The 27,977-nt window shown below is 36.2% G+C and overlaps 1 protein-coding gene across 1 annotated transcript; it reads left to right on the top strand.

Annotated features, from left to right (window-relative positions):
- The first annotated feature begins 50 nt into the window (after positions 1-50).
- On the top strand, positions 51-27,977 carry LOC133323991 (transient receptor potential protein-like). Its single transcript, XM_061532890.1, has 15 exons — positions 51-184; positions 3,489-3,729; positions 3,826-3,968; positions 8,437-8,638; positions 14,696-14,872; positions 17,392-17,626; positions 17,697-17,849; positions 17,910-18,055; positions 18,120-18,487; positions 18,549-18,906; positions 23,210-23,435; positions 23,586-23,742; positions 26,510-26,670; positions 26,746-26,909; positions 27,354-27,977. The coding sequence occupies exons 1-15, from the start codon at positions 51-53 to the stop codon at positions 27,975-27,977; spliced, it is 3,489 nt and encodes a 1,162-aa protein (XP_061388874.1).

Raw genomic sequence — 27,977 nt, 5'->3', positions numbered from 1 at the left:
CAAAAATAAAATTACCAAAAAATAATACTTAATTAAAACACAATATTAAAATGGCAACCGACGCTGAAAAAGGTGAAAAGGAGGAGCAATACGATATCCAATACGCCGAGGAGTATATTCTAACGGATATCGAAAAATCATTTATATTGGCAGCGGAGCGTGGTGATCTTGCTGGTGTTAGAACGTAAGTAATTTGTGTAACATTCTTTAAAAAATCCACGCCTTATTTGACTATTGAAAAAATATTCTTTAGAAAATCCACGCCTTATTTGACTATTGAAAAAATATTCTTTAAAAAATCCACGCCTTATTTGACTATTGAAAAAATATTCTTTAAAAAATCCACGCCTTATTTGACTATTGAAAAAATATTCTTTAAAAAATCCACGCCTTATTTGAATATTGAAAAAAATATTCTTTAAAAAATCCACGCCTTATTTGACTATTGAAAAAATATTCTTTAAAAAATCCACGCCTTATTTGACTATTGAAAAAATATTCTTTAAAAAATCCACGCCTTATTTGAATATTGAAAAAAATATTCTTTAAAAAATCCACGCCTTATTTGACTATTGAAAAAATATTCTTTAAAAAATCCACGCCTTATTTGACTATTGAAAAAATATTCTTTAAAAAATCCACGCCTTATTTGAATATTGAAAAAAATATTCTTTAAAAAATCCACGCCTTATTTGATTATTGAAAAAATATTCTTTAGAAAATTCACGCCTTATTTGACTATTGAAAAAATATTCTTTAAAAAATCCACGCCTTATTTGAATATTGAAAAAAATATTCTTTAAAAAATCCACGCCTTATTTGACTATTGAAAAAATATTCTTTAAAAAATCCACGCCTTATTTGAATATTGAAAAAAATATTCTTTAAAAAATCCACGCCTTATTTGACTATTGAAAAATATTCTTTAAAAAATCCACGCCTTATTTGACTATTGAAAAAATATTCTTTAAAAAATCCACGCCTTATTTGAATATTGAAAAAAATATTCTTTAAAAAATCCACGCCTTATTTGACTATTGAAAAAATATTCTTTAAAAAATCCACGCCTTATTTGACTATTGAAAAAATATTCTTTAAAAAATCCACGCCTTATTTGACTATTGAAAAAATATTCTTTAAAAAATCCACGCCTTATTTGACTATTGAAAAAAATATTCTTTAAAAAATCCACGCCTTATTTGACTATTGAAAAAATATTCTTTAAAAAATCCACGCCTTATTTGACTATTGAAAAAATATTCTTTAAAAAATCCACGCCTTATTTGACTATTGAAAAAATATTCTTTAAAAACTCCACGCCTTATTTGACTATTGAAAAAATATTCTTTAAAAAATCCACGCCTTATTTGACTATTGAAAAAATATTCTTTAAAAAATCCACGCCTTATTTGACTATTGAAAAAATATTCTTTAAAAAATCCACGCCTTATTTGACTATTGAAAAAATATTCTTTAAAAAATCCACGCCTTATTTGACTATTGAAAAAATATTCTTTAAAAAATCCACGCCTTATTTGACTATTGAAAAAATATTCTTTAAAAAATCCACGCCTTATTTGACTATTGAAAAAATATTCTTTAAAAACTCCACGCCTTATTTGACTATTGAAAAAATATTCTTTAAAAAATCCACGCCTTATTTGACTATTGAAAAAATATTCTTTAAAAAATCCACGCCTTATTTGACTATTGAAAAAATATTCTTTAAAAAATCCACGCCTTATTTGACTATTGAAAAAATATTCTTTAAAAAATCCACGCCTTATTTGACTATTGAAAAAATATTCTTTAAAAAATCCACGCCTTATTTGACTATTGAAAAAATATTCTTTAAAAAATCCACGCCTTATTTGACTATTGAAAAAATATTATTTAAAAAATCCACGCCTTATTTGAATATTGAAAAAAATATTCTTTAAAAAATCCACGCCTTATTTGACTATTGAAAAAATATTCTTTAAAAAATCCACGCCTTATTTGACTATTGAAAAAAATATTCTTTAAAAAATCCACGCCTTATTTGACTATTGAAAAAATATTCTTTAAAAAATCCACGCCTTATTTGACTATTGAAAAAATATTCTTTAAAAAATCCACGCCTTATTTGACTATTGAAAAAATATTCTTTAAAAAATCCACGCCTTATTTGACTATTGAAAAAATATTCTTTAAAAAATCCACGCCTTATTTGACTATTGAAAAAATATTCTTTAAAAAATCCACGCCTTATTTGACTATTGAAAAAATATTCTTTAAAAAATCCACGCCTTATTTGACTATTGAAAAAATATTCTTTAAAAAATCCACGCCTTATTTGACTATTGAAAAAATATTCTTTAAAAAATCCACGCCTTATTTGACTATTGAAAAAATATTCTTTAAAAAATCCACGCCTTATTTGACTATTGAAAAAATATTCTTTAAAAAATCCACGCCTTATTTGACTATTGAAAAAATATTCTTTAAAAAATCCACGCCTTATTTGACTATTGAAAAAATATTCTTTAAAAAATCCACGCCTTATTTGACTATTGAAAAAATATTCTTTAAAAAATCCACGCCTTATTTGACTATTGAAAAAATATTCTTTAAAAAATCCACGCCTTATTTGACTATTGAAAAAATATTCTTTAAAAAATCCACGCCTTATTTGACTATTGAAAAAATATTCTTTAAAAAATCCACGCCTTATTTGACTATTGAAAAAATATTCTTTAAAAAATCCACGCCTTATTTGACTATTGAAAAAATATTCTTTAAAAAATCCACGCCTTATTTGACTATTGAAAAAATATTCTTTAAAAAATCCACGCCTTATTTGAATATTGAAAAAAATATTCTTTAAAAAATCCACGCCTTATTTGACTATTGAAAAAATATTCTTTAAAAAATCCACGCCTTATTTGACTATTGAAAAAATATTCTTTAAAAAATCCACGCCTTATTTGAATATTGAAAAAAATATTCTTTAAAAAATCCACGCCTTATTTGAATATTGAAAAAAATATTCTTTAAAAAATCCACGCCTTATTTGACTATTGAAAAAATATTCTTTAAAAAATCCACGCCTTATTTGACTATTGAAAAAATATTCTTTAAAAAATCCACGCCTTATTTGAATATTGAAAAAAATATTCTTTAAAAAATCCACGCCTTATTTGACTATTGAAAAAATATTCTTTAAAAAATCCACGCCTTATTTGACTATTGAAAAAATATTCTTTAAAAAATCCACGCCTTATTTGAATATTGAAAAAAATATTCTTTAAAAAATCCACGCCTTATTTGATTATTGAAAAAATATTCTTTAGAAAATTCACGCCTTAGGATGGCCCTTGGATTTTTTTTTTTTTTTTGTAAACTCAACGCCTCAAATGGTAGTTATGCCTAAAAGTAGGCAACACTTTTTAATTGTTGTCACCATTTCTTGTTCTATTTATTACATTTATATTTTTAATGCTTTCCAGAATCATTCACGATAACAAAAACAATGCCAAAGAATTCAACATCAATTGCAAGGATCCGATGAATCGTTCGGCTTTGATTTCGGCCATTGAAAATGAAAATTATGATTTAATTATTTTGTTGCTTGAAGAGGGCATAGAAGTGGGGGATGCTTTGCTGCATGCCATTTCGGAAGAGTATGTTGAAGCTGTTGAAGAACTACTGCAATGGGAGGAACAAAATCACAAGGAGGGAACACCCTATGTAAGTAGTAATGCAGTCAGTCATCTATGCAACTACAAAAATATGTGGCAAGTTTATTTATTTTGCACATTTTCTATTTTTTTTTTTGTCAAACAGAGTTGGGAGGCTGTGGATCGTGCCAAATCAACATTTACACCGGACATTACACCCCTCATATTGGCTGCACATCGTAATAACTATGAAATTCTAAAAATTCTATTGGATCGTGGTGCCACCTTACCAATGCCTCATGATGTCAAGTAAGTTTTTTGTGTGTGTGTGTGTGTGTGAGTTCTCGGAATTTAGATGCGACCTAGTAATTTAGCTGGTCCACTAAAGAAATGACACGTCCATGTGATGATATGTATCGAATGAAACTAGTAGAGAAACGTGATAGTCATAGTCAAAGTAGAATATGTGAATGGGTCCATGTGTACGCAGGGCAAATTTTCATGTATACATAGTTTGGACATAAAACTGAAAATTCTTCTGTAAAGATGGTGTCATTTGTTTTGTGACAAAATGCCAGGTGAAATATTTGAATAATCTGTGTATCTGCTAATGGGGTCACGATATGTATCGCTAAAATGTTAACTATTAAAAAGGTCAAATAAGTAATCAAATGTTATTGCGTTGTCAATGAATTGCATTTAATTTAGGTACTATGGGGCGTATAGTTCTTAAAATGTATCTCATACGACCTCTATATCTGATAACATAAAACAAATTAATATGACATTGGTACCCCAAACAACCCACTAGCACTATTCAAAATTTATATTTTAATTAAGTATTCCTCAAATACTATAATGCATTTAAAAGTATTGGAAGAAATCCAAGACTTGAAAAAAATATTAAACATATATAGTCCACCAAAGACTCAAAGTTAAGCCGATTGGGACAAAATTTTGCACAACGTACTAAAGTTACTATAACATAACGTGTGTAAAGTTTTCTTGAAATCTTTTCAGATTTGGATATAGCTCCCAAGGACCCAAAATATGACCGATAGCAACACAATAAAATGAAATTAGTATAACCTATCCTGTGACAAGTTTCTTTGAAATCGATTCATATTTGGATATAGCTTGCATATATTCTAAGCAAATGGTGCACCAAACTCCTCATGTTTGTCAGATTGACATGCAATTTTGCACAACGTACAAAATTGAGCATAGAATGACGTAGTTGCATTTTGTAGAAGTACACACATAGCTCAACGGATGTCCGATTGATTTTTGCTTGAAATGGATTGATCTAAGTCAGTTCATATTTTGATAAAGATAGTATATTTTGGTTCATACAATTTGATGTTAATGGTTCTTCAAAAATGCTATGTCTGTTGGGATGCATCTGTTTAATATACCCATAGTGGTGAAGGGTATTATAAAGTCGACCCCGTCCGATTTTACTAATTTCCTAAATCAGTGTGGAAAGTTTTGTATCTAAATACCTTCCTTAACGCTAAATATTAAATCGGTAGGTGCTTTTATATAGGGGCTAGGCCGATATAGTCATTCTAGAACCTGACATTCTAGTTTTTTATCTCGATATCCTTCAAAGGAAGATTAATTACAACAGATAGAAAAATTGTATAAACGGACCGTTATATGGGGGTTACCAGAAAAAGTGGGCCTTTACTTATAATTTTTTGTGGAGACATTTATTACCTAATAAGAACCCAATCTACCAAATTTCTGCGAATTCGGCTGATAAACGCGCTCAAGAACCCCAAAATACCGAAAATTGGGGGGTACCCTTATATGGGGGCTACCAAAAAAAGTGGATCTATACTTATAATTTTTTATGAAGACATTTAGTACCCAATAACAATCCTATGTACCAAATTTCAGCGAATTCGGCTGAAAAACGCGCTCAAGAACCCCAAAATACCGAAATTTGGCGGGTACCCTTATATGGGAGCTATGCCTAAACGTGGACCGATATATCCCATCTTCGAACTTGACCTGCCTGCAGACAAAAGACAACCCTATGCAAAATTTCAGCACCCTATCTCAATTCCTTCAGAAGATAGCGTGATTACAACAGACGGACGGACGGACATGGCTAGATCGTCTTAGAATTTTACCCTGATAAAGAATATATATACTTTATAGGGTCGGAAATGAATATTTCAATGAGTTACAAACGGAGAGATTTGCCACGTAATAAGCACTCAAAGTACCAAATTCGGTTGAAAAACGCGCTCAAGAACCCCAAAATGCCGAAAATTGGAGCTACTCTTATATGGGGGGGCTATCCAAAAAATGGGACAATATTTTTGTACTCAATAAGAACTCAAAGTAATAAATTTTAGACAATTCGGGGAAAATACGATCAAAACCACGATAATACTGAAAATTTGGGGTGCCTTTGTATTGGGGCTAGCAGAAAAAGTGGACCTATATTTATAATTTTAGTAGAGAAATTTTGGTACCCAATAAGAAACCAATGTACCAAATTTCGGCGAATTCGGCTGAAAACGTGCTCAAGAACCCTAAAATACCCAAAATTGGGTGGCTAGATCGTCTTAGAATTTTACCCTGATCAAGAATATATACAGGGTTGCCCATATTCGACGGACCCATGTTTTTTTTTTAATCAAAGAAAAAAATAAAAATTTGGCGGTTGGCAACCAACTTTTCTGCCGGAATAGCGGCTATTTCTTCACGAATGTTGTCCTTGAGCTCTTCTACGGTCCTTGGCTTGTTAACGTAAACCTTTGACTTCAAATATCTCCACAAGAAGAAGTCAGGCGGCGTCAAATCGGGCGAACGCGGTGGCCTGTCCAAATCACCGCTTTTCGACATCAAACGGCCCGGAAACAAATTCTTCAGAAAATCGATTGTTATGCGAATTGTGTGCGGTGGAGCGCCGTCTTGTTGAAACCAGAACTGCCTCATACGCTTTCGACGAATAATTGGCTTCACAAAATTGGTCATCATGTCGCGATAACGCTCCTGATTGATGGTAACAGCATGGCCATTTTCATTTTGGAAGAAAAACGGCCCAATGACCGTTTTCGCACTAACGCCGCACCAAACTGTGACTTTTTCGTCATGAAAAGGCACTTCTTGAATCTCCTGAGGATTTTCAGTGGTGTAAAAACGGCAATTTTACTTATTTACGGTCCCATTCAATGTGAAATGGGCTTCATCGGACATGATAATTTTGTTCCAAAATTGCTCGTCATCTTCGACCATTTCGATGACTCTTTGGGACCATTTCAATCGGCTTGTCCGCAGGCAACATTCTCTGCGTCAAATGAATTTTGTACGGGAACAAATGTAAATCAATGCGAATAATCCCTTGTAAAGTGGACCGAGCCATGCCCAACTTCTGAGAACGTCGTTTTTGGGATGTTCTTGGGAACCTCTCAACACTGGCTCGTACGGCAGCCTTAGAAGGCGCACTTCTCATATTTTTTAATGTTTTAAAAGCACATTGAGTTTTCACAATTGACCTCTTCTGTTAAATGTAAATTTCAACTATTTCAGAGCGCTCGCGTGGCGTGTATTTGTTCGTTGTAAAAATCTTGGACTGACGCTTCAAACGCGGTATGTCATTAAGCGATGTGACATCTCTGTCAAAAGTTATGGCGTTGCCAGATGGGTCCGCCGAATATGGGCAACCCTGTATACCCTCCATACTATGGCGAAGGGTATAAAAAAGGAACATTTTTTTTCTTTTTGAAAATAGTCCCAATTTAGATTAGGCGAGTTTACTTGCCGCAAGTTTTTATTTGCTAGAGAAAGGGCAAGTGGAATAGAAATGCAAAAAATTGCTCGTACCGACAATTTTCTCGCAATTCGTCTTGTGTATTTTATTTGTAGTGTAATTTCAGAAGAAATAATTCAATTCAGAAAATATATGTTTGCAACCGAATTGTCTTGTATAGACGCATGAAGCAAGTTCAAAAGAGAACGATAAGGATTGCCGCAAGTTAACTCGCTAAATCTAGACAAAAAAACATATTTCTTCAAAAAGTCAAGCCTTGAACAAATTGTTTAATGGAAATCCACGCCTCTAATAAATAATTTTATAATTTTTTTTTTTCTTAATTTTTTTGTCGTCATTAATATAGATTTTTTTATCCTCCAGTTCTCCATATGGAATATTTTCACATATTTGGTAGGAAATACATACACCAGCATTAGTACCAGATTTATTTCCTAACAACAAAAAAGTGAAACGAAACGAATTACAACATCCATTACTTCATCAAAAGAAAAAAAACATTGTAGGTCAGTTCTCTGGTTTGCATTTCTGATAATATTTTGTTAAAATTGGATTATCTGTTGCGGTTCAATGCTATCAACATACATACATATATTGTCATTTTCGACACCAACATCAAATTGCCGCCATTTAGATATAGGGTGAGATATGGAACTTCAGGCTTAAAAAAACACAAAAGACCTTCCAACAAATGTTTGTGGGGGAGGTTAAAATGAAACCACCTAATGGCTATTAGGCTAAGTGAAAAAAACAACAGCAAAAAAAAAATCCATAAAAAGCTAATTTTATCCTTGGTTGTTGTTAAGAAAGTGTAATGGCCTTATGGATGAATATAAATTGGATTAATTTTTTTTTAGACCAAGAATAACTAGAGATTATTTTTTCATGTTTTTATATTTGTTGAAGTTGATGCATATTTTATTATCTTAAAAATATTTCGTGGTATCTTAAATCAAAAAAAATAAAAATGTTTTTGTTTTCTCGTTACAGATGCGGTTGTGATGAGTGTGTCACTTCACAGGAAACCGACTCGTTGCGCCATTCTCAGTCACGTATTAATGCCTATCGTGCCCTATCGGCTAGCTCTTTAATTGCTCTGAGTTCACGTGATCCAGTCCTGACAGCATTCGAATTGGCTTGGGAATTGAAACGTCTACAAACTATGGAATCGGAATTTCGTTCTGAATATGGGGTAAGGAAGAGAGGGAGAGAGAAACAACAACAAACAAATAAAGAGATTACAAAGCGAGATTGAAGCAAAGTTAACCTGTAAGGAAAGTAGTAAAGTCGGACTGGGCCGACTATATGATACCCTTCACCACTTTGGGTACATATGTATCCGAAAAGACGTCGCCTTTTTGAAGGAATTTTGACATGAAATTGAACGAACTTATATATGTGATTTTTATATCTTTCTGGAACCTACGTTGTGTCAATCGGCCTAGCTGTGGATCTTTAGGGCACAATTTACTTAAAATCGGACGAAAATATATATAGGAGGTGTACACATCATTCTAGACGTAATTCAATACGCTATGCCAAAATTCGTGCAAATCAAATAATTTTCAGAGACTTTGGTGCACCATTTACCTAAAATCGGACGAAACTATATATGGGAGCTATATCTAAATCTGTACCGATTTTCACGAATCTTAGCACACATCATTCTAGACCTAATTCAATAGGCTATACCAAAATTCATGCAAATTGAACGATATATAGGGACTTTGGTATACCATTTGCCTTAAATCGGACGAAACTATATATGGGAGCTATATCTAAATCCGGACCGATTTTCACGAAATTTACCACACATCGTTCTAGACTTAGTTAAGTACGCTATGCCAAATTTCGTGCAAATCGATGGATATATAGGGACTTTGGTACACCATTTGCATTAAATCAGACGAAAATATATATTGGAGCTATATCTAAATCTTAACCGATTTACATGAAACTTAGCACACATCATTATATCCTTAATACAGTATGCAATGCCAATTTTCGTGCAAATCGAAATATATATAGGGACTTTGGTACACCATTTACCTTAAATCGGTCGAAACTATATATGGGAGCTATATCTAAATCTGAACCGGTTTTCACGAAACTTAGCACACGTCATTCTAGACCTAATTCAATACGCTGTGCCAAAATTCGTGTAAATCAAATGATTTTCAGGGACTTTGGTGCACCATTTACCTAAAATCGGGCGAAACTATATATGGGAGCTATATCTAAATATGAACCGATTTTCACGAAACTTGGCACACATCATTCTAGACCTAATTCAGTAGGCTGTACCAAATTTCGTGCCAATCGAAAGATATTTAGGGACTTTGGTACCTAATTTACCTTAAATCGGACGAAAATATATATGGGAGCTATATCTAAATCTGGACCGATTTTTCCCAATTTCAATAGGGTTCGTGCTTGGGCCAAACAAATGAGCTGTGCCAAATTTCATCCAATTCGGTTCATAAATGCGACCTGTACTTTGTTTACAATTTAACATGGACAGACGGACGGACGGACATGCGTAAATCGACTCAGAAAGTGATTCTATGCATATTCTCAAAAGGAACCATGGGTCTATATCGATTATTTTTGCCTGTTACAAACATATGCACAATAATACCCTGTACCACAGTGTGGTGAAGGGTATAAAAATCCACTTCTATAGCCAGTTGTCCTGGAATCTGTTCCCCAACCAAATTGTACCAATTTTGGTACCATTTAGTACACATAAGTACGAATTTCCAATCCTGCACTCCAACAGAGAGGGTGAGGGTCACTTTTGGTCCAAATGTGACAGATAAGGCTGGGTTTTTGGAAATTCGTACTAGAACGGTACGAAAAGTACTAAAAAGTACTAAATGTGATACCATTTGTATTTGGCGAACCGGTAAAGCTAGAACTCTGAAATTTGGATTGGTGGTCGCTGATGGAGTATAGGATAGGTGTTGCAAAGGGTTTTTAGAAATTCGAACTATAACTATCCGAAAAGTACTAAAATGTACTTAATTTGGTACAAATTCGTAGCATGTGAATGGATAGAGCTAAAAACTTGAAATGTGGAATGCGAATTAGGGTTGAGATGTAGAGTCTATTTAAGAAGATGGTTTTGAAAGCGTGTACTCATGTGTATGAAAAGTACTATATGGTACTATATTTGGTACAAATTTAATCTATATTAATCTATACTAATAAAAGAGTAAAGTGATTGACTGACTGACTGATTTAACGATTCATCAAACGCCCAGACGAAACCGCTGAAGCTAGAATCTTGAAATTTTAGGTGAGTGTCACTTTTGGTCCAAATGTGACAGATAAGGCTGGGTTTTTGGAAATTCGTACTAGAACGGTACGAAAAGTACTAAAAAGTACTAAATGTGATACCATTTGTATTTGGCGAACCGGTGAAGTTAGAACTCTGAAATTTGGATTGGTGGTCGCTGATGGAGTGTAGGATAGGTGTAGCAAAGGGTTTTTAGAAATTCGAACTATAACTATCCGAAAAGTACTAAAATGTACTTAATTTGGTACAAATTCGTAGCATGTGAATGGATAGAGCTAAAAACTTGAAATGTGGAATGCGAATTAGGGTTGAGATGTAGAGTCTATTTAAGGAGATGGTTTTGAAAGCGTGTACTCATGTGTATGAAAAGTACTATATGTTACTATATTTGGTACAAATTTAATCTGTACTGATAAAAGAGTAAAGTGATTAACTGACTGACTGATTTAACGATTCATAAACGCCCAGACGAAATGGCTGAAGCTAGAATCTTGAAATTTTAGATGAGTGTCACTCATGGTCCAAAGGTGGCAGATAAGGCTGGGTTTTTGGAAATTCGTACTAGAACGGTACGAAAAGTACTAAAAAGTACTAAATGTGATACCATTTGTATATAGCGAACCGGTAAAGCTAGAACTCTGAAATTTGGATTGGTGGTCGCTGATGGAGTGTAGGATAGGTGTAGCAAAGGGTTTTTATAAATTCGAACTATAACTATCCGAAAAGTACTGAAATGTACTAAATTTGGTACAATTTCGTAGCATGTGAATGAATTGAGCTAAAAACTTGAAATTTGGAGTGCAAATTAAGGTTGAGCATTAGGGTCGATATGAGGAGAGTTTGGAAAGCGTGTACTCATGTGTACGAAAAGTACTATATGGTACTATATTTGGTACAAATTTGATTTGGAGGTACAAAACAAGCTGGAATCCTGAAAATTGAAAGTAACATTACCGTCGGAGTATAGGATTGGTATATGTACGCAGTTTTGGAAATTTTTATTTATGTGTACGAAAAGTACTAAATCGTACTATAATTGGTACGATTTGGATTTGGTTGAACCGATAGAGCTGGAACAATGATGTTTGGAGTTAGGATCATTGTAGGGATGTAGGATTAGGGTCAGAATTCAGTTTAACATATTAATACTTATTGGTACTAAATGGTACTAAATTTGGTACATTTTTATTTTATGTGAACCAATAGAGCTAGAATCATGAAATTTGGAGTTAGGATCACTGTTAAAGTGTAAGATTGAAATATGTAGGAAGTTTTAGAAATTTGTACTAATGTGTACTAAATTTGGTACAACGGATAGAGTTAGAATCCTGAAACTTGGATGTAGGATCACTGTGGGTATATAGGAAGTTTTGGAATTGGTACCACTGTGTACAAAATTTGGTACAATTTGAATTGTGGATGAACCTATGGAGTTGAAATCATGAAACTTGGGTTTAGAATCACTGTCGGGGTGTAGGATTGGGGTATTTAGGAAGTTTTGGAAATACATACTACTGTGTACTAAATTTGGTACAATTCAAATTGTTGGTGAACCAATAGAGTTGGAATCCGGAAATTTGAATCTGGAATCATTGTATGCATGCATTTTTGTTGGATGGTTGAACAGGGTACTTATGGAAATAATGTGTGATAAATGGAAAATTTGGATTTGGGTGAACCTTTAGAGCCCGAATCATGAAATTTGGTAATAAATTTAATTTATGGCCGATGTTAATACACGTTTAAATATTTCCTACATTCGCTAAAGAAATTGCGGGCATATGCTAGTTTCAAATATTAGGATTCCAACTTTGTCGGTTCATCTAAATTGTATAAAATTTAGTACCATTTAGTACATTCGCTAAAGAAATTGCGGGCATATGCTAGTTTCAAATATTAGGATTCCATCTAAATTGTATAAAATTCATCTAAATTGTATAAAATTTAGTACCATTTAGTGCCAATAAGTACAAATTTCCTAAACTACATCCATACCCCAATCCCATACTCTGACAGTAGTCTTAATTTCAGGATTTCAGCTATAAGATCACCTAAATCAATATTATATCAAATTCAGTACCATTTAGTTCACCTATGTAGTACAAATTTTCATTATTACCAACATCATTCAATCCAATAGAAATATTATTTCCCAATTTCAGCCCTATCTGTTCACTTTAAATCCAAATTTTATCAAATTTGGTACAATTTTCCAAACCTACATCCATAGCCCAATCCAAAATGCCAACAGTAATCCTAACTTAAAATTGCAGAATTCCAGCTCAAAAGCTTCATACAAAAAAAATTGTACCAAATTTAGTACTATTTAGTACACATATGTACGAATTTCCAAAACTACCTACACACCTCAACTCTACAATACAGTGCAAGTTTTCTGTGTTCCAGCTCTATCGGTTCACTCAAACAAATTGTACCAAATATAGTACCATATAGTACCTTTTGTACACATAAGTAAAACTTTCTAAAACTACCTACATATCCCAATCCTACACTCTTATGGTAATGTTAATTTCAAATTTCGAGATTCCAGCTCCATCCGTTCCTCTAGATTCAAATTGTACCACATTTAGTACTTTTCTTACACATGACTACACACTTCCGAAACCACCTCCTTATATCGAACCTATTTAGTAACATTTAGTACACATATGTACGAATTTCCAAAACTACCTACATACCTCAATTCTACAATGCAGTGCATGTTTTCAGTGTACCATAGAATACCATATAGTACTTTTCGTACACAAAAGTAAAACTTTCCAAAACAACCTACAAATCCCAATCCTACACAAATTTAAGGATTCCTGCTCCATTCGTTCGTCTAAATTCAAATTGTAACAAATTTAGTACTGTTTAGTACTTTTCGTAAACATGAGTAAACACTGACTCCTTCAGGCTAAAACTTATCTGACTCCTTCAGGCTAAAAGTTACCCTCACCCAAAATTTAAAGATTCAAGTTTCAGCTTGCCTGTTCTTCAGTTTGTCTATAAAACGAGTAGGTAACTCATCAGCTAAAGTTATTTCTGGTCTACGGCTCAACAATTTAAGAATTTCTGCGTTCAGCTTACCTATGACGACCATGCTGTCCTTCAGCCTTTCAAAGAAAAAAATCTTACCTTTGAATTTGTATAAGAAACAATTCCTGACATTCGGGTCATCTATAAAGGCCACACAGTCTTGAGAAGTAGACTCCCTGAATATCAACTCGAGTACTGAGGCATTTCTGCCCTCAGTTCTTCTGTAGAAGTCTTCAGCTACAGTGTCTAGTTGACCTTCGGCTCAACTATGTTAAAATTTCCTACCTTCAGCTCGCCTATGACGGCCATTCTGCCCTTTCTACACTCTTTGAGGAAAAAATTCCAACCTTTCTAATATGTAGTGCATGAAAAACGTTCTGGCATTCGAATCATCTGTAAAGTCTACCTAGTCTTCAGATCGTTAAGAGAATCTTCCTGGATTTTAGCTCGTTTACGAAAGTGTCCCTGGCCTCAGTTTATCTATAGAATTTTAACTCTCATTCAAAGACTAACCTTCTGAATGGAGTCTCAATAAATTCAGAATAAATTCCAGGGCTTCAGGAAGTACTATCTCTGACCTTCATAGCGTCCGTAAAAAACTCCATGTCCACTGATTCTCAATATTTTAACTCTTATAGAGAAAGGCGAAGTATTTCAAATCATCTAAGAAAGAATCCCTGCCCCTCAGCAAGTCTGTACGAGATTATTCATTTAAGCTTATCCATGAAAGCCTTTGTGAGCTTCAGCTCCACCCCTTAATCTATAGAAATGAAAGCCTATGAAAGTTTCCGTGGCCTAGAGGACATCTATGAAGGACTCTCTGGACTTCAGATGGCTATGGAGGACTTCCAGTTATGAGAGTGACACTGATACTGATTATTTTTATTTTTTTTTTATTTTTTCTTCTTGCAGGAGATGCGACAAGGTGTACAAGAGTTTGTGACGTCACTGCTGGATCATGTACGAACCTCTACGGAACTGGAAGTAATGTTGAATTTCAATCATGAGCCATCGAATGAAATTTGGTTTCCTGGCAAGAGGCAAACATTGGAAAGATTAAAGTTGGCCATTCGTTTTAAACAAAAAACGGTAAGACGGTATATCGGAAGGAGAAGGGAGAATCACTTAAATGGGTCCTCTATAGATCCGCCAAAGCTACGAAGAATTTTGAGCTGAAGATGGGAATTTATTCGTAGTTTACGTAAAGGGCATTGAATATCTTTGGAGTATTTTTGAAGGATGTGGAAACTTCGATTAGGACCAGCAGATTTTTTAAGACTTGATAAAGATTAGTGATTTGTTTATAAACGATTTGAAGGTCAGATGTGACTTTTCGTAGAGTAGCTGAATGCAAGATAGGCTTTTATGGATAATCTGGGGGGCAATGACTATCTCGTATATAAGCTGAAAGGCAGGCAATCTCTCTAGGCTATTTGAAAACCACTTAGTCTTAATAGACGGACTGAAGAAGAGCATAGAACCCTTCATAGACAAAATAATGTCAAGAAAAATCTTAAATGAGACTACACAATGGGGACTAGAGCCTGTAGAAGTCTCCTATGGATGGGCTGAAAGCACGGGCAATCCTCGTAGATGAGCAAAGGTCATCGAATAAAAGGTTAGGAATTCCCTATAGACAAGTTGAATGGTAGGGATTTTTTTTGCAAACGAGCATTCGGAAATTCTTTTGTAGATAAAGGTCGGAGATTCTTTTGTAGATGAGCTGAATGTCAGTAAATCTTCTTGATAGTTAGAGACTCAAGGCAAAAAAAAATTGTTTTATGTGGGTTGAATATGGAGGGAGTTTCAATAGATTCCAAGGACTATAGGGCATGGAATCTTTTACACAGGATCTAGCAGGCAGGGAATATTCCGTACACAAATTTAAGGGAATCCGACATTGGCGATCAAAAAGGAGTCTCTATAGTCGACCTAAAGGAAGTCTCTTAAGTCGACCTAAAGAATGTCTCTATAGACTGAGCTGAAAGGAGTCCCTCAACACAACCATGATGTAATCTTTATAGACGGCCTGGAGGAAGATTCTGTAGAAAAATAGATGGAAGTCTCTATAGACGAACTAAAGGGAGATGAAGGAAGTCCCCATGGACTAGCTGAATGTAGTCTCTATAGAGTCACTGAAGAAGACATGGACTCAGTCTCTATAGTTAATTTAAAGCGAATCCCTATAAACGACCTTAAGGAAGTACCTAGGGACGTCATGTAGGGAGTCTCTCTAAACGACCTGAAGGGAGTCTCCTCAGACAATCTGAAGGGAGTATCGCTAGACGACCTGAAGGTAGTTGCCCTAAACGACCGGCATGGAGGGAGTTTTTATAGACTAGCTGTGGGTCTATCTCGATGAGCTGAGGATAATCTCTCTCTCTAGACTGGCTGAAGGGCGTCTCTCTAGACGACCTGAAGGATGTTTTTATAGTTTCCCTAAATGAGGTGAAGGGAGTCTCTCTCTCTCTCTCTCTGCTTGTGGGATATTTAAAAATATAATACGGAATGTTAAATAATATCAACTAAACTTAAATTTCGGAACTTTCATATGAGGCTATGTGAAAATATGAACCTATATCGAATATTTGCTGAAATTTATTCTTCATCTTCCAAGGAACAGTAATGCTAAATTACAGCTACTGTAGTGAGAAAAATAAAATACCAAACATGTGGCGGGATGGCTTGTATCGAAAATATTCCGTAAATATATATTGGGCAGAACATCGAGATGGAAACTATGTCAAAGTATGGTCGGTAAATATGTTTTTAACACTCCGACAACCCGAAGGCTACTTTAGTGAAAAAATGTGGTTAAAATACCTTAAATACGGGGTACTCTCATGTACCCGAACATGGACCCATTTCGGAAATAGTCTTCCAGGTGGATTCGTATCATATCTTCAGACATTAAATTTGTATGAAATATTCGGAAATACCTACCAAAAATACGTGATGCCAAATTACAATCATTTCGGTTGGAAAACCCCCATCAATATGCATACAAGGGACGTCCAAAAATGGACATGTCCTCCATGAAGGATATAAAAACAATTGGGCGCCATAACAATAATACCTACATATCTTTGATAATTTGATGATATACTTCCATCATTGAAGGACTCCAAAGGGAGTATTTTCAGACTGCGAAGAGAATATCCACTTTCTTGGAATACCGACTCAAAAGAGAAGGGTTTTTTTTTAACGTGGACCGGGTAGGAGTAGGAATTATTTTTAAAGATTGTGTCATTTTTTATTTTATATGATCGGAAATGATTATTTCAAGGAGTTATTCTCACTGCTATGGTGGCGGTGTAAAAAAGATAGAGCACCATTGTATGACTAATTTTGCTAACTGGTTGGTGTTGGAAGTATGTAAAGGCTCCGAAGAGAGCTTTTACAGACTTCGTAAAAAGCATTCGAAAGAATTGGAAAACTGTATGTAACGACTGTAAGGAATAATTTTTGTTTATGGAAGAGTAAAGACGATTTTTTATCGACGCCGAAGTCAGCAAACAGAGAGCCTTTGTGAACAGAATGAATTTCTCTTATCCTGAGCGGAAGCATTTGTTTTTATTGATAGTCGTGTAACTTTTCCTCTTTTTCAGTTTGTGGCCCATCCCAATGTACAACAGCTGTTGGCCGCCATTTGGTATGAAGGTCTACCCGGTTTCCGTCGCAAACAAACATCCCAGCAAATTGCCGAAGTCATCAAATTGGGTTGCATGTTTCCCATCAACAGTATGAATTATTTAATGTCCCCCGATTCGGATGCTGGTAAATTTATGAAGAAACCATTTGTCAAATTTATATCACACTCTTGTTCGTATATGGTCTTCTTAAGTGAGTATCCGCAATGAGGATATTTGGGATGAAAAAAAAAACTTATAATCGGAATAATATTCCATTTTAGCGCTTTTGGGTGCCGCTTCTCTACGTATTGTCCAAATCATGTTCGAATTAATTGCATTCCCTTGGATGTTGGCAATGCTGGAGGATTGGCGAAAACATGAACGTGGCTCCCTACCCGGTCCCATTGAATTGGGTATTATTATGTATATTAGCAGTAAGTATTGGGTAGCCACCTCCTTGATAACATTTCTAACATATCCACTTTTGTCGGCAGGTTTAATTTTTGGCGAATTGAAATCTCTATATTCTGATGGTATTTTCGAGTATATACAAGATCTTTGGAATATTGTGGACTTTATATCGAACATGTTCTATGTTACGTGGATTCTTTGTAGGGCCACGGCATGGATTGTAGTACATGTACGTATGTCAAAATTCCACAACCTAAAAAATTCCTAATTTTCCCATACGTTTTTTTTTGTAGCGTGATCTTTGGTACCGGAATATAGATCCATTTTTCCCACGAGAACATTGGCATCCCTTCGATCCTATGCTGTTGTCTGAAGGTGCCTTTGCCGCTGGCATGGTATTTTCCTATTTGAAATTGGTACACATATTCTCCATAAATCCACATTTGGGTCCGCTGCAAGTATCTCTCGGACGTATGATTATCGATATCATCAAGTTCTTCTTCATTTATACTTTGGTTCTGTTCGCCTTTGGTTGCGGTCTCAATCAGTTACTATGGTACTATGCCGAATTAGAACAGCATAAATGTTATCATCTACATCCAGATGTGGCCGATTTTGATGATCAAGAAAAGGCCTGCACCATATGGAGACGTTTTTCAAAGTAAGATCCCTCTCGAAGTTACGACTGTAAAATTTATACTGAATATATTTTTCGTTTTCAGTCTCTTTGAAACATCGCAGTCTCTGTTTTGGGCCTCTTTCGGTTTGGTCGATTTGGTATCCTTTGATTTGGCCGGCATTAAAAGTTTCACTCGCTTTTGGGCCCTACTCATGTTCGGCTCTTATTCGGTAATCAACATCATTGTCTTGCTCAACATGCTGATTGCCATGATGTCCAATTCCTATCAAATTATTTCGGAACGTGCCGATGTTGAATGGAAATTTGCCCGCTCCCAGCTATGGATGAGTTATTTTGAAGATGGTGGCACCGTGCCACCACCATTTAATATGATGCCATCGGTCAAGCTGATGAAGAAGGCATTCGGTAAGGTGTCACGCAAACGTTCGAAGAGTTTTATGGTAAGTTGGAGGATTGAATGTTTATATTAAAAAAAATTGTTATGGAATATCGAAATTAATTGGGCGCCATCTCTATATCATTTTTATGTACATTAGTTATGACTGAACGAGTATTGCAGTTTAGTGTTACCAGAAATAATTGGGCGCCATATTTTGTCGCTCAGTCGTCGGCAGTGCAGTTGTAATTTCATAAATAATGCTAGATAGAACATAGACGTTAAACTGACCCGGAGAAATTACTCCACCTTGGGTAACTCTGTGTTCGATTTTACTGGTCTTCGACTTTCTGTTTCTAAATATCCAACGTTTAAAACACAGTCGAAGGTTGGTCTTCTCTATGTCCTATGCCTTCGATAGGTAAAGAGTTGCCATACTGTTCCAACCCACCTCCTGTTCTGATTAAGTCCTCTAGTAATATGTGAGTCTTCTAGTATGTCCTGAAAAATTGTTCTCGTCGATAGGAGGAATAGAGCCTCAAATATGTTTGCCGCTCGCGACAGATGTGAAATCGACCTTTAGGATACAAATCTGCTGACGTTCTTACCAGTTTTCGGTATCGGGACCACCCTGCCTACATTTCGGGTCTCATGACCTATATGGGTGGCTAACGGCAATATCAGATTTGATGTTTAGTATGCTCGGTCCCAACGCTTTGGATGAATTATCGTTTTAGATGACGTCTGCAACATCTTTCCTCGGTTGCGACGGCTCCCATATGGCATTCGCCTCTTGGACCCTTTCAGGATGATGTGTAAACTGCCGGTTAAAATAAAACACACCTCTTCGGATATGTTACGCTTATATCGACCTCGAGACTGACAGCCGTCATTCGAAAGTAACTTAACCTTTCTCCACAATTTACTTGTTCCGATCACAATATTTTTTATGGTCGCATAATAACCTCTTAAATAAAGCTATCATACCTTCAAAATAAAGCTATCATACCTTGGGTCGACTTCATTTGCCAATACCCCCACCTCTGCTGGTATGATTGATCTTACTTCGCGTATTCGTCCAGCCAAATTTTTCGGAAATTCCTCTCAGCTACCCGATGATCTGAGGGGATGAACTGTTCCCTCAAGAGTAATTCGAAAACCATCTGAAACCTTGATACGATACAAGTGGCCATGATGATACGAGTGACCAAGTTCAGCTTATCGACCAAACTTTCTTCGTTTATCTGCTCCGCTCCTGTGATCGCCGGGTACCTCTTCTAAGACGGAATTGTCGCCGTTTGCATCTCGGCAAACCATTTTCCATTGGTTGTTAATCATTTCATCGACCCGAGGATCTGAGGGGATGAGATTCCCTCTGAAGCTGTGATTGGAAAAAAAACCTCTGAAACCTTGCCGATAGGCTTTCCTATAGTTTTGGAAAGAACAGTATTCCAATATTATGAAACCGGGTGTTGATGATAGGGAAGTCGTGTGATCCCAGGAAACTGACCGGTTGCCATGTTCAGCTTATCGACCACACTTTCTTCGTTTGTCGGCTCCGCTCCTGTGATCGCCGGCTACCTCTTCTAAGACGGAATTGTCGCCGTTTGCATCTCGGCAAACCATTTTCCATTGGTTGTTAATCATTTCATCGACCCGAGGATCTGAGGGGATGATCATCCCTCTGAAGCAGTGATTGGAAAAAAACTCTGAAACTTTCCGATATTATGAAACCGGGTGTGGATGATGGGGACGTCGTATGATCCCAGGAAAATGACGGATTGCCATGTTCAGCTTATCGACCACATCTTCTTCGTTTGTCTGCTCTGTTCCTGTGATCGCTGGCTTCATCCAAGCCGGAATACTCGGAATTGTAGCCTTTTGCATCTTGGCAAACCATTTTCCGTTGTTTGTTCATCATTTCTTCGACCTGAAGATCGATTTTCTGAAACGTCAACTTCTTCTCGGAAGCATCATCATTCTTCGACGGCTTACTCTTCCGGCATTGAAGTGCATAATCCTTTATTGGCTTTTCTGTTTTCGTGTCTCTTATCCACTCTCAAGCCTGACCCCAAAAATTCATTTGAGCGACCCAATGATCTGAGGGGATGTACAGCTTACTGAATGTTTCTGTAAAGTACGGCGTTCAGATATTATGAAGTCGGGTAGCCTATTAACGTAGACGATTATATTGAGGTGGTCTATTCCACCGTGTTGTCCCTTACCTGTTCCGCTTTTTCCTCCTAATCTATGGAACGCGAAAACAAGCAGAACGATAAAAGAAAGATATTCCAATGAACTCTTTAGGATTCGGCAGCAGGTGACGATGGGTACCATTCGAACTATACAAGACTTGTGTTCAGATGCTGATTAGTATAATTTGGCTAGAGGAATACATGCCCAATGACTGGTGTTCAGATGCTGATTAATTCAATTCGGCATGCTGTGTCCCGTGCACAAAGACTACAGAGGAATAAGTCTTCTTCCCATCGCATATAGAGTTCTATCGAGCTTGCTGTGTGAACGACTGAAGCCAATCAATAACAATTTTGGACCATACCAATGCGGCTTCAGACCTGGTAAATTCAATATAGACCAGATTTTCACACTGCGCTAAATCCTGGAAAAGATCCACGAAAAATACATTGACGCATTCTACATTTTCATCGACTACAAAGCCGCATTCGACAGCCCTATCCGCTCAGAGGTATTTAAAGCCATGTCTGCGTTTGGCATTCCTGCAAAATTAATACGGTTATAAAATATACCTTTAACTGGCACAAGGTCAACAGTTAAAGTTTGAAAGGACCTTTCTTAGCCCTTCGATACCAAACGAGGATTCAGAAAAGGTGACAGTTTTCGTGTAACCTTTTTAATATCCTTCTGGAAAAGGTCATACGAGATGCAAATGTGAACAGAAATGGCATTCTGTACACAATCGAAATGCACCGATGACATCGACATAATAGGTCTAACATTGAGAGCGCTAACCTTTGCCACCTTTGAACAAATTTAGAAGAAGTATGCCAAAGTGGGCTTGGCTGTAAATGGCGAAAAAACCAAGCTGATGGTATCAACGCGCAAGACGTCCAGTAGACTCGGACCAACTGTGGACATTGAGAACTACAGTTTCGAGGTATTCGAAGATTTTATATACCATGGTTCCGCCATAAACAAAAATACTGACACCAGTTTTGAAATTCGGAGAAGTATAGTATTGGCCAATAGATGATATGGTCTAAGTAAGAAATTTCGAAACAAGGCCACCTTCCCTTGGGCCAACATCACATTCTACAAAATGGTGGTACTACCCGTGATGTTATATGGATCTGATGCATGGGTACTTGCACAGGCAGATGAGGCAGCTCTTGGAGTGTTTGAGAGAAAACGTCTCCAAAAGATCTATGGACCGATCTGCATCGATGGTGAATATCGTTGACGAGCATTGTCAGACATATCGAGCTGCAGCGACTACGTGGGCTAGGTCATTTTGTGAGAAAAGGTATATAAAAGCGAGCCAACTGATGGCTCACGCAGAAGAGGAAGACCACGAATTCGATGGAAAAATCAAATGGAAGAGAACATTTCGAAACATGGTCTTTCAAATTTGGAAGAGCTGAGCGCAAGACCGTCGCGCCTGTAATTCTTTTTAAAGCTTGGGTTGTGGAACAAATGTTCTGTATGCAAGTAAAATAATCTAGGAGTCGGAACTGTATGGAGCAAATGAACTAGTTCCTTTCTAAAAAATGCACGAGAATGATCGATCGCGCTTCGTAATAGATTAAAATCTTCACTTGATATTTTATGGACACTTTATTAAATAATGTTAGGTTCCAACGAAATAAAAATTAAATATGCCGATTTTGTTAACTAAGCATAGATTGGGTGTTCTCCTAAATATCCCACTTCTCCTCCCATTAGGTCATGCTTAGTTCCACAACAAAATACTGCCACAAAGGTATTTACATTGTAGTTATGTTCATACGAACAGCAAATAAATGATAATGTTTTCCGTTCTGCTTCTCCCGTAATGAAATACTGGGCGTCAGAATAGCTATGTCTCCGGAACTAAACAGAAACGTATTGTTTGTAAATAATTTTAAAAGGGATTATCGTTAATAAATTGAGGACATTTATTGTAATAAAGCAAAAACTCAGCACGATGTGAAGCTGTTGGTAAACAATCTAACACTACGGGACAATAGACGTCATTGGCAAATGCTGGGGGAATGATGTGCGAATGCAAATCTTTGCATTTGTGATGTCTTATCTTTGATGCTTGGGGTGGACAGGATGATTGTCTGATGACAGCTTTTTTTTTTTTTAATTGTTCTAACCTCTCACCCTCTTCTCTTTTTTTCTTACAGCGCAAATCAATGGAAAAGGCATTGGCTCTGCACGAAAAGGTAATGAAACTATTAATACGACGTTATGTCACTGCCGAACAGCGACGTCGTGATGATTTCGGTATTACCGAAGATGACATCATTGAAGTGCGTCAGGACATTAGTTCATTGCGTTTCGAATTATTGGAGATTTTCCAGAATAACAACTATAATGTACCGGATATTGAGAAGAAGACAGCAGCAGCAGGTGAGTTTGTTTTAGAAATGCACACCAATACAGGCAGAAATACACATAGACACAAACACACACACACAGTGGTCATGTGGCCTTGTGCTAATTTAAATGAAAAAAATTATTGAAAATTTGTGTAATTAAATTTCCTTTGTTTGATTTCAGCTGGCACCAAAAAGGGCAAAGTAATGGAACGACGTATTCTCAAAGATTTCCAAATTGGCTTTGTTGAAAATCTTAAAGAAGAAATGGCTGCCGAGGGTGGTGTCGATATATTCTCATCCTTGGCCAAGGCTATGGGTAAAAAGAAATCACAAAAGGGGTAAGAATTGAAAAGTTATTTAAAAAATGCTTTATAAATGATACCCATAATCAAATTCCGAAATATGCAAAATCGAATTCCCGAATTTGATAGGAAGATGATAGGAAGATTTGACAATGAGAATTTGAACTTTTTATCCAAACTTCCTAAAATACCGAATAATGAGGGAAAGCGTTATAAGGGGACTATCCGAAAAGTTGACCGATATATCACATATACCCAAGGAGTAATGTCAATGTATGTTCAAAGCTCTATATTAAATACTGCGAGCACTATCGTGATTTCAACAGACGTTCGAACGAAAATACAGACGGGCATGGCTGAAACGACATAGAATTTTATTCTGATAAGAAATTTAGAATAAAAACCAGTGAGCGGAGCAGTATAGTCGGACGGGGCCGACCATATGATACCCTACACAATTATCACGAAAAGCAAACTTTCTGTGGTTCTATATTCTCAGCCTGGGCCATATTTCGTGATATTTGTACACATTTTACCGATTACAGATCAACAACTCCACGTTCTAACCCTGTCATATTTTCCAATTTTTTTCTTGAAGTGATGTTTACGCCATAAAATAAAAAATTGGTCACCGGTCATCAGTATTTGATCAGATCCCCTTCACCTTGTAAAATATGTGATGTTCTGCATATAATAATTGCCTCTAGAGCGACTAGAAAATCTGAAAAAAATTAATGTTTTCGGTTCATTACACCCCCTGAATGAAATCTCAACTTCACCGAAAACTATAGGCGTCGTCCTTGACCATAACTGGAACCTCATGTACAATTTCAAAGCGATCAGCGCGACATTTCCGTCCTCTAATGGAGTAATAGTAATACTATGCACATAGTCACCTTTACCGAATTACGTATAACTCCCACATCAGAGTGTCATACAGCCATATAATTGGTATCAATTTGAAGGTCAACAACTCCTTTTGGATATACTATCAACTTCTTAGGTATATGTCCTTCAGGAGCAAGTATATATGCCCCAAAATAAAAATTTTGTAATTTTTCACACAAAAGTCAGGGTCCATTTGACCCGCTAAATATTGACCGATCTTGATCAAAAAAGGCATGCTCATTTTTTGGCCCGCTCCCCTTCTCCATGTAAAATTTCACGATGTTCGGACCATAATTGCGGACTCTGGAGCGACCAGAAAAACCGACATAAGTAGTTGGTCCATTTCATCCTCTAAATATTAACCGATCTTTACCAAAAACAATCGGGGTCTTCATTGGCCAGAACCCATCCTACATGCAAAATTTCGTGAAGATGGGTCCATAACTGTGGCCTGTATCGTGTTTACAAATTATAATGGACAGACGGACGGACGGACACACATGTCTAGATCGACTCAGCTACTCAAGATATGACGATCGGTATATTTAAAGGTGGGTCTAGGACCAATATTTCGCGGCGTTAGAAACTCTTGGGGCTGCACAAAGCTATAATACCCTGACAACATAGTTGTGTAGGGTATAATGATTGGGCGCCATATTTGGTTGCTTGCAATAATGAAGTAAAAACCTTCAATAAACGTTAGGTCCCCTTTAATGATCATAATATGACTATATTCCTCCCATAATTTTAAAAGACAAAAATTCGACATTCCAATGTTTTGATTGTCCTTTTCCATTTTTTTGGTTCGTATCTCAGAAATCCTTGTGTTTGCGAACACTATGTTAATATTGATAATTTTTGGTAGGAAGACTTGCTACCCAATAAAAATCCAAAATACAAAAATCGAGCCACTTTGGTCGAAAAACTTACCCAAACTCTACATAATACCGAAATTGGGAAGAATCGTTATATGGGGTCTAAAGGAATCAATTGTAATCCACAATAGATTCCTTTTTGGAAGGAAAATATATTTAAAAAATCCACGCTTATTGGTCGGTTAGTTCTTGAAAAATATTATTTAAAAAATCCACGCATGTTGGTCGGTTGGTCCTTGAAAGTTGATTATTTACAAAATCCACACTTATTGAAAAAATATTATTTGAAAAATCCAGGCTCATTGGTTGGATGGTCCTTGAAATAAAAATTATTTAAAAAATCCACGCTTATTGGTCCTTGAAAAATATTATTTTAAAAATTTACGCTTATTGGTCGGTTGGTCCTTGAAAAATATTATTTAAAAAAATCCACACCTAGTGGTACGTTGGTCCTTGAAAAATATTATTTAAAAAATCCAAGCTTATGAGTTGATTGGCCTTTAAAAAATATTATTTAAAAAATCCACACTTATTGGTCGGTTGGTCCTTGAAAAATATTATTTGGGAAATCTACGCTAATTGGACGATTGGTCCTTTAAAATATTTTTTAAAAAATCCACGCTTATTGGTCGGTTGGTCCTTGAAAAATATGATTTAAAAAACCCACGCCTAGTGGTCGCTGGGTCCTTGAAAAATATTATTTAAAAAATCCAAGGTTATTGGTCAGTTGGCCTTGAAAAATATTATTTAAAAAAAATCCAATCATATTGGTTCTTGTAAAATATTGTATGGTCGGTTGGTCCTTGAAAAATATTATTTGGGAAATCTACGCTAATTGGACGATTGGTCCTTGAAAATATTTTTTAAAAAATCCACGCTTATTGGTCGAATTATTCTTAAACAATATAATTTAAAATAAAAATCATTGGGCGCCATATTTGGTTGTTTGCAAAAAGTAAAAAAAAAACATTGAAACACCTAATTTTTTGTTAATAATTTCCGCTAATCGTTTAGTTTTTCTCTTCTTCTTCTCTTGACAGCGAAAAAGATTGGAATGCTATTGCTCGCAAAAATACAATGAGTTCAAATCCGATTGGCAGCAAACGTTCATCATTGCAACGCCATTCGCAGCGTAGCTTGAGACGCCGCATTATTGATGATGCCAATGAGGGCTTGCGTATGAATCAAAATCAATTGTTGGGTATGTAAAGCTTCGAATCCGGTATTGGGGTTTCGATTTTATTAATTTGTTTTTTGTTATTGTCCCGCTCATTAGCCTACAAACCCGAACTGGGTGATGTCACACGTGCAACACGTGTTGCCTATGTTAAATTCATGAAGAAGAAGATGGAACACGATGAACAGACAGCACCACCAGAACCGGAACCAGCTGCGGCCGCAGCCGGTAATGATACAAGGAAGACAATGAAACGTGTACAGGTGAGAGACACTGGAACTCAAATCTATTATATAAAACTCAGAATCTTCATAGAGATAACCTTATCTCCCTTTTGAGACATTTCATAGTGTCTAAAGTATACTGGAAATAACAAAAAGCAATCTGTCCACTTTTGCGGACATATTAATCTGATCCTTGGCCAAGAGAAAACATTTAAGAACTTCTGGAAAGGTTTCCTATAGAGGTCTACATTAATTTTTCTTCAATAAAGAAAACTCCCTAGTATCAGCTACTCAAAATCCATAGATGAAAAATATAATTAAAAACCCATGCAAAAACAAAATCCGATGCTATAGTCTCTAGGAAGAAAAAAATCTTTTTAAAAAAATCCACTCTTCGATTCCAGATATTCGAAAAAAAAACTTTAAAAATCCAATAATCTTAAATTTTTCAAAATTTAAATTTTCCATTTGCTTCATTTTTAGACCCGTAAGGAAGAAAACAAACCCAAAGAAGATGGTAAACCAGCTGCCCCAGCCGCCAAACCAGGAGATACGAAACCCGGAGCACCTAAGCCACCAGCCAATGGTCCGGCACCAGCTGCCAAACCGAATGCTGCTGATGCCGCCAAACCAGCCGTGGCCAAACCCGGTGAAGCCAACAAACCTCCAGCAGCGGCCGCTAAAAAAGATGAAGCTGCCAAAACGGATGCTGCAAAACCACCAGCAGCCGGTGCAGCTGCTGCTAATAAGGCTGCCGCCCCTGCTGCACCCGGTAAACCCGACGCCAATGCAAAACCACCACCAGGTGATGCGGCCAAAGCAGCTGCAGGTGCTGCCACCAAAGCTGCCGATGGTGCTGGGGATAAACCAGCAGCTGATGCCAAAAAGCCCGATGAGAAAAAGCCAGACGACAAGAAGCCCGATGACAAGAAACCCGATGATAAGAAACCCGACGGCCAGAAAGCCGATGCTAAGAAACCAGACGAAAAGAAACCCGATGATAAGAAACCTAAGACAAATATTAAAGTGGGTCAGAGTAGTGCTGCTGCCGGTGGTGATCGTGGCAAGTCCACGGTAACTGGTCGCATGATATCCGGTTGGCTTTAA

The sequence above is a fragment of the Musca vetustissima genome, unplaced genomic scaffold, assembly GCF_032173495.1.
Source record: "Musca vetustissima isolate MV318-11 ecotype Yass unplaced genomic scaffold, APGP_CSIRO_Mvet_v1 utg12113, whole genome shotgun sequence".
Classification (NCBI taxonomy): domain Eukaryota; kingdom Metazoa; phylum Arthropoda; class Insecta; order Diptera; family Muscidae; genus Musca; species Musca vetustissima.
This window is presented reverse-complemented; position numbering and strand designations above follow the sequence as displayed.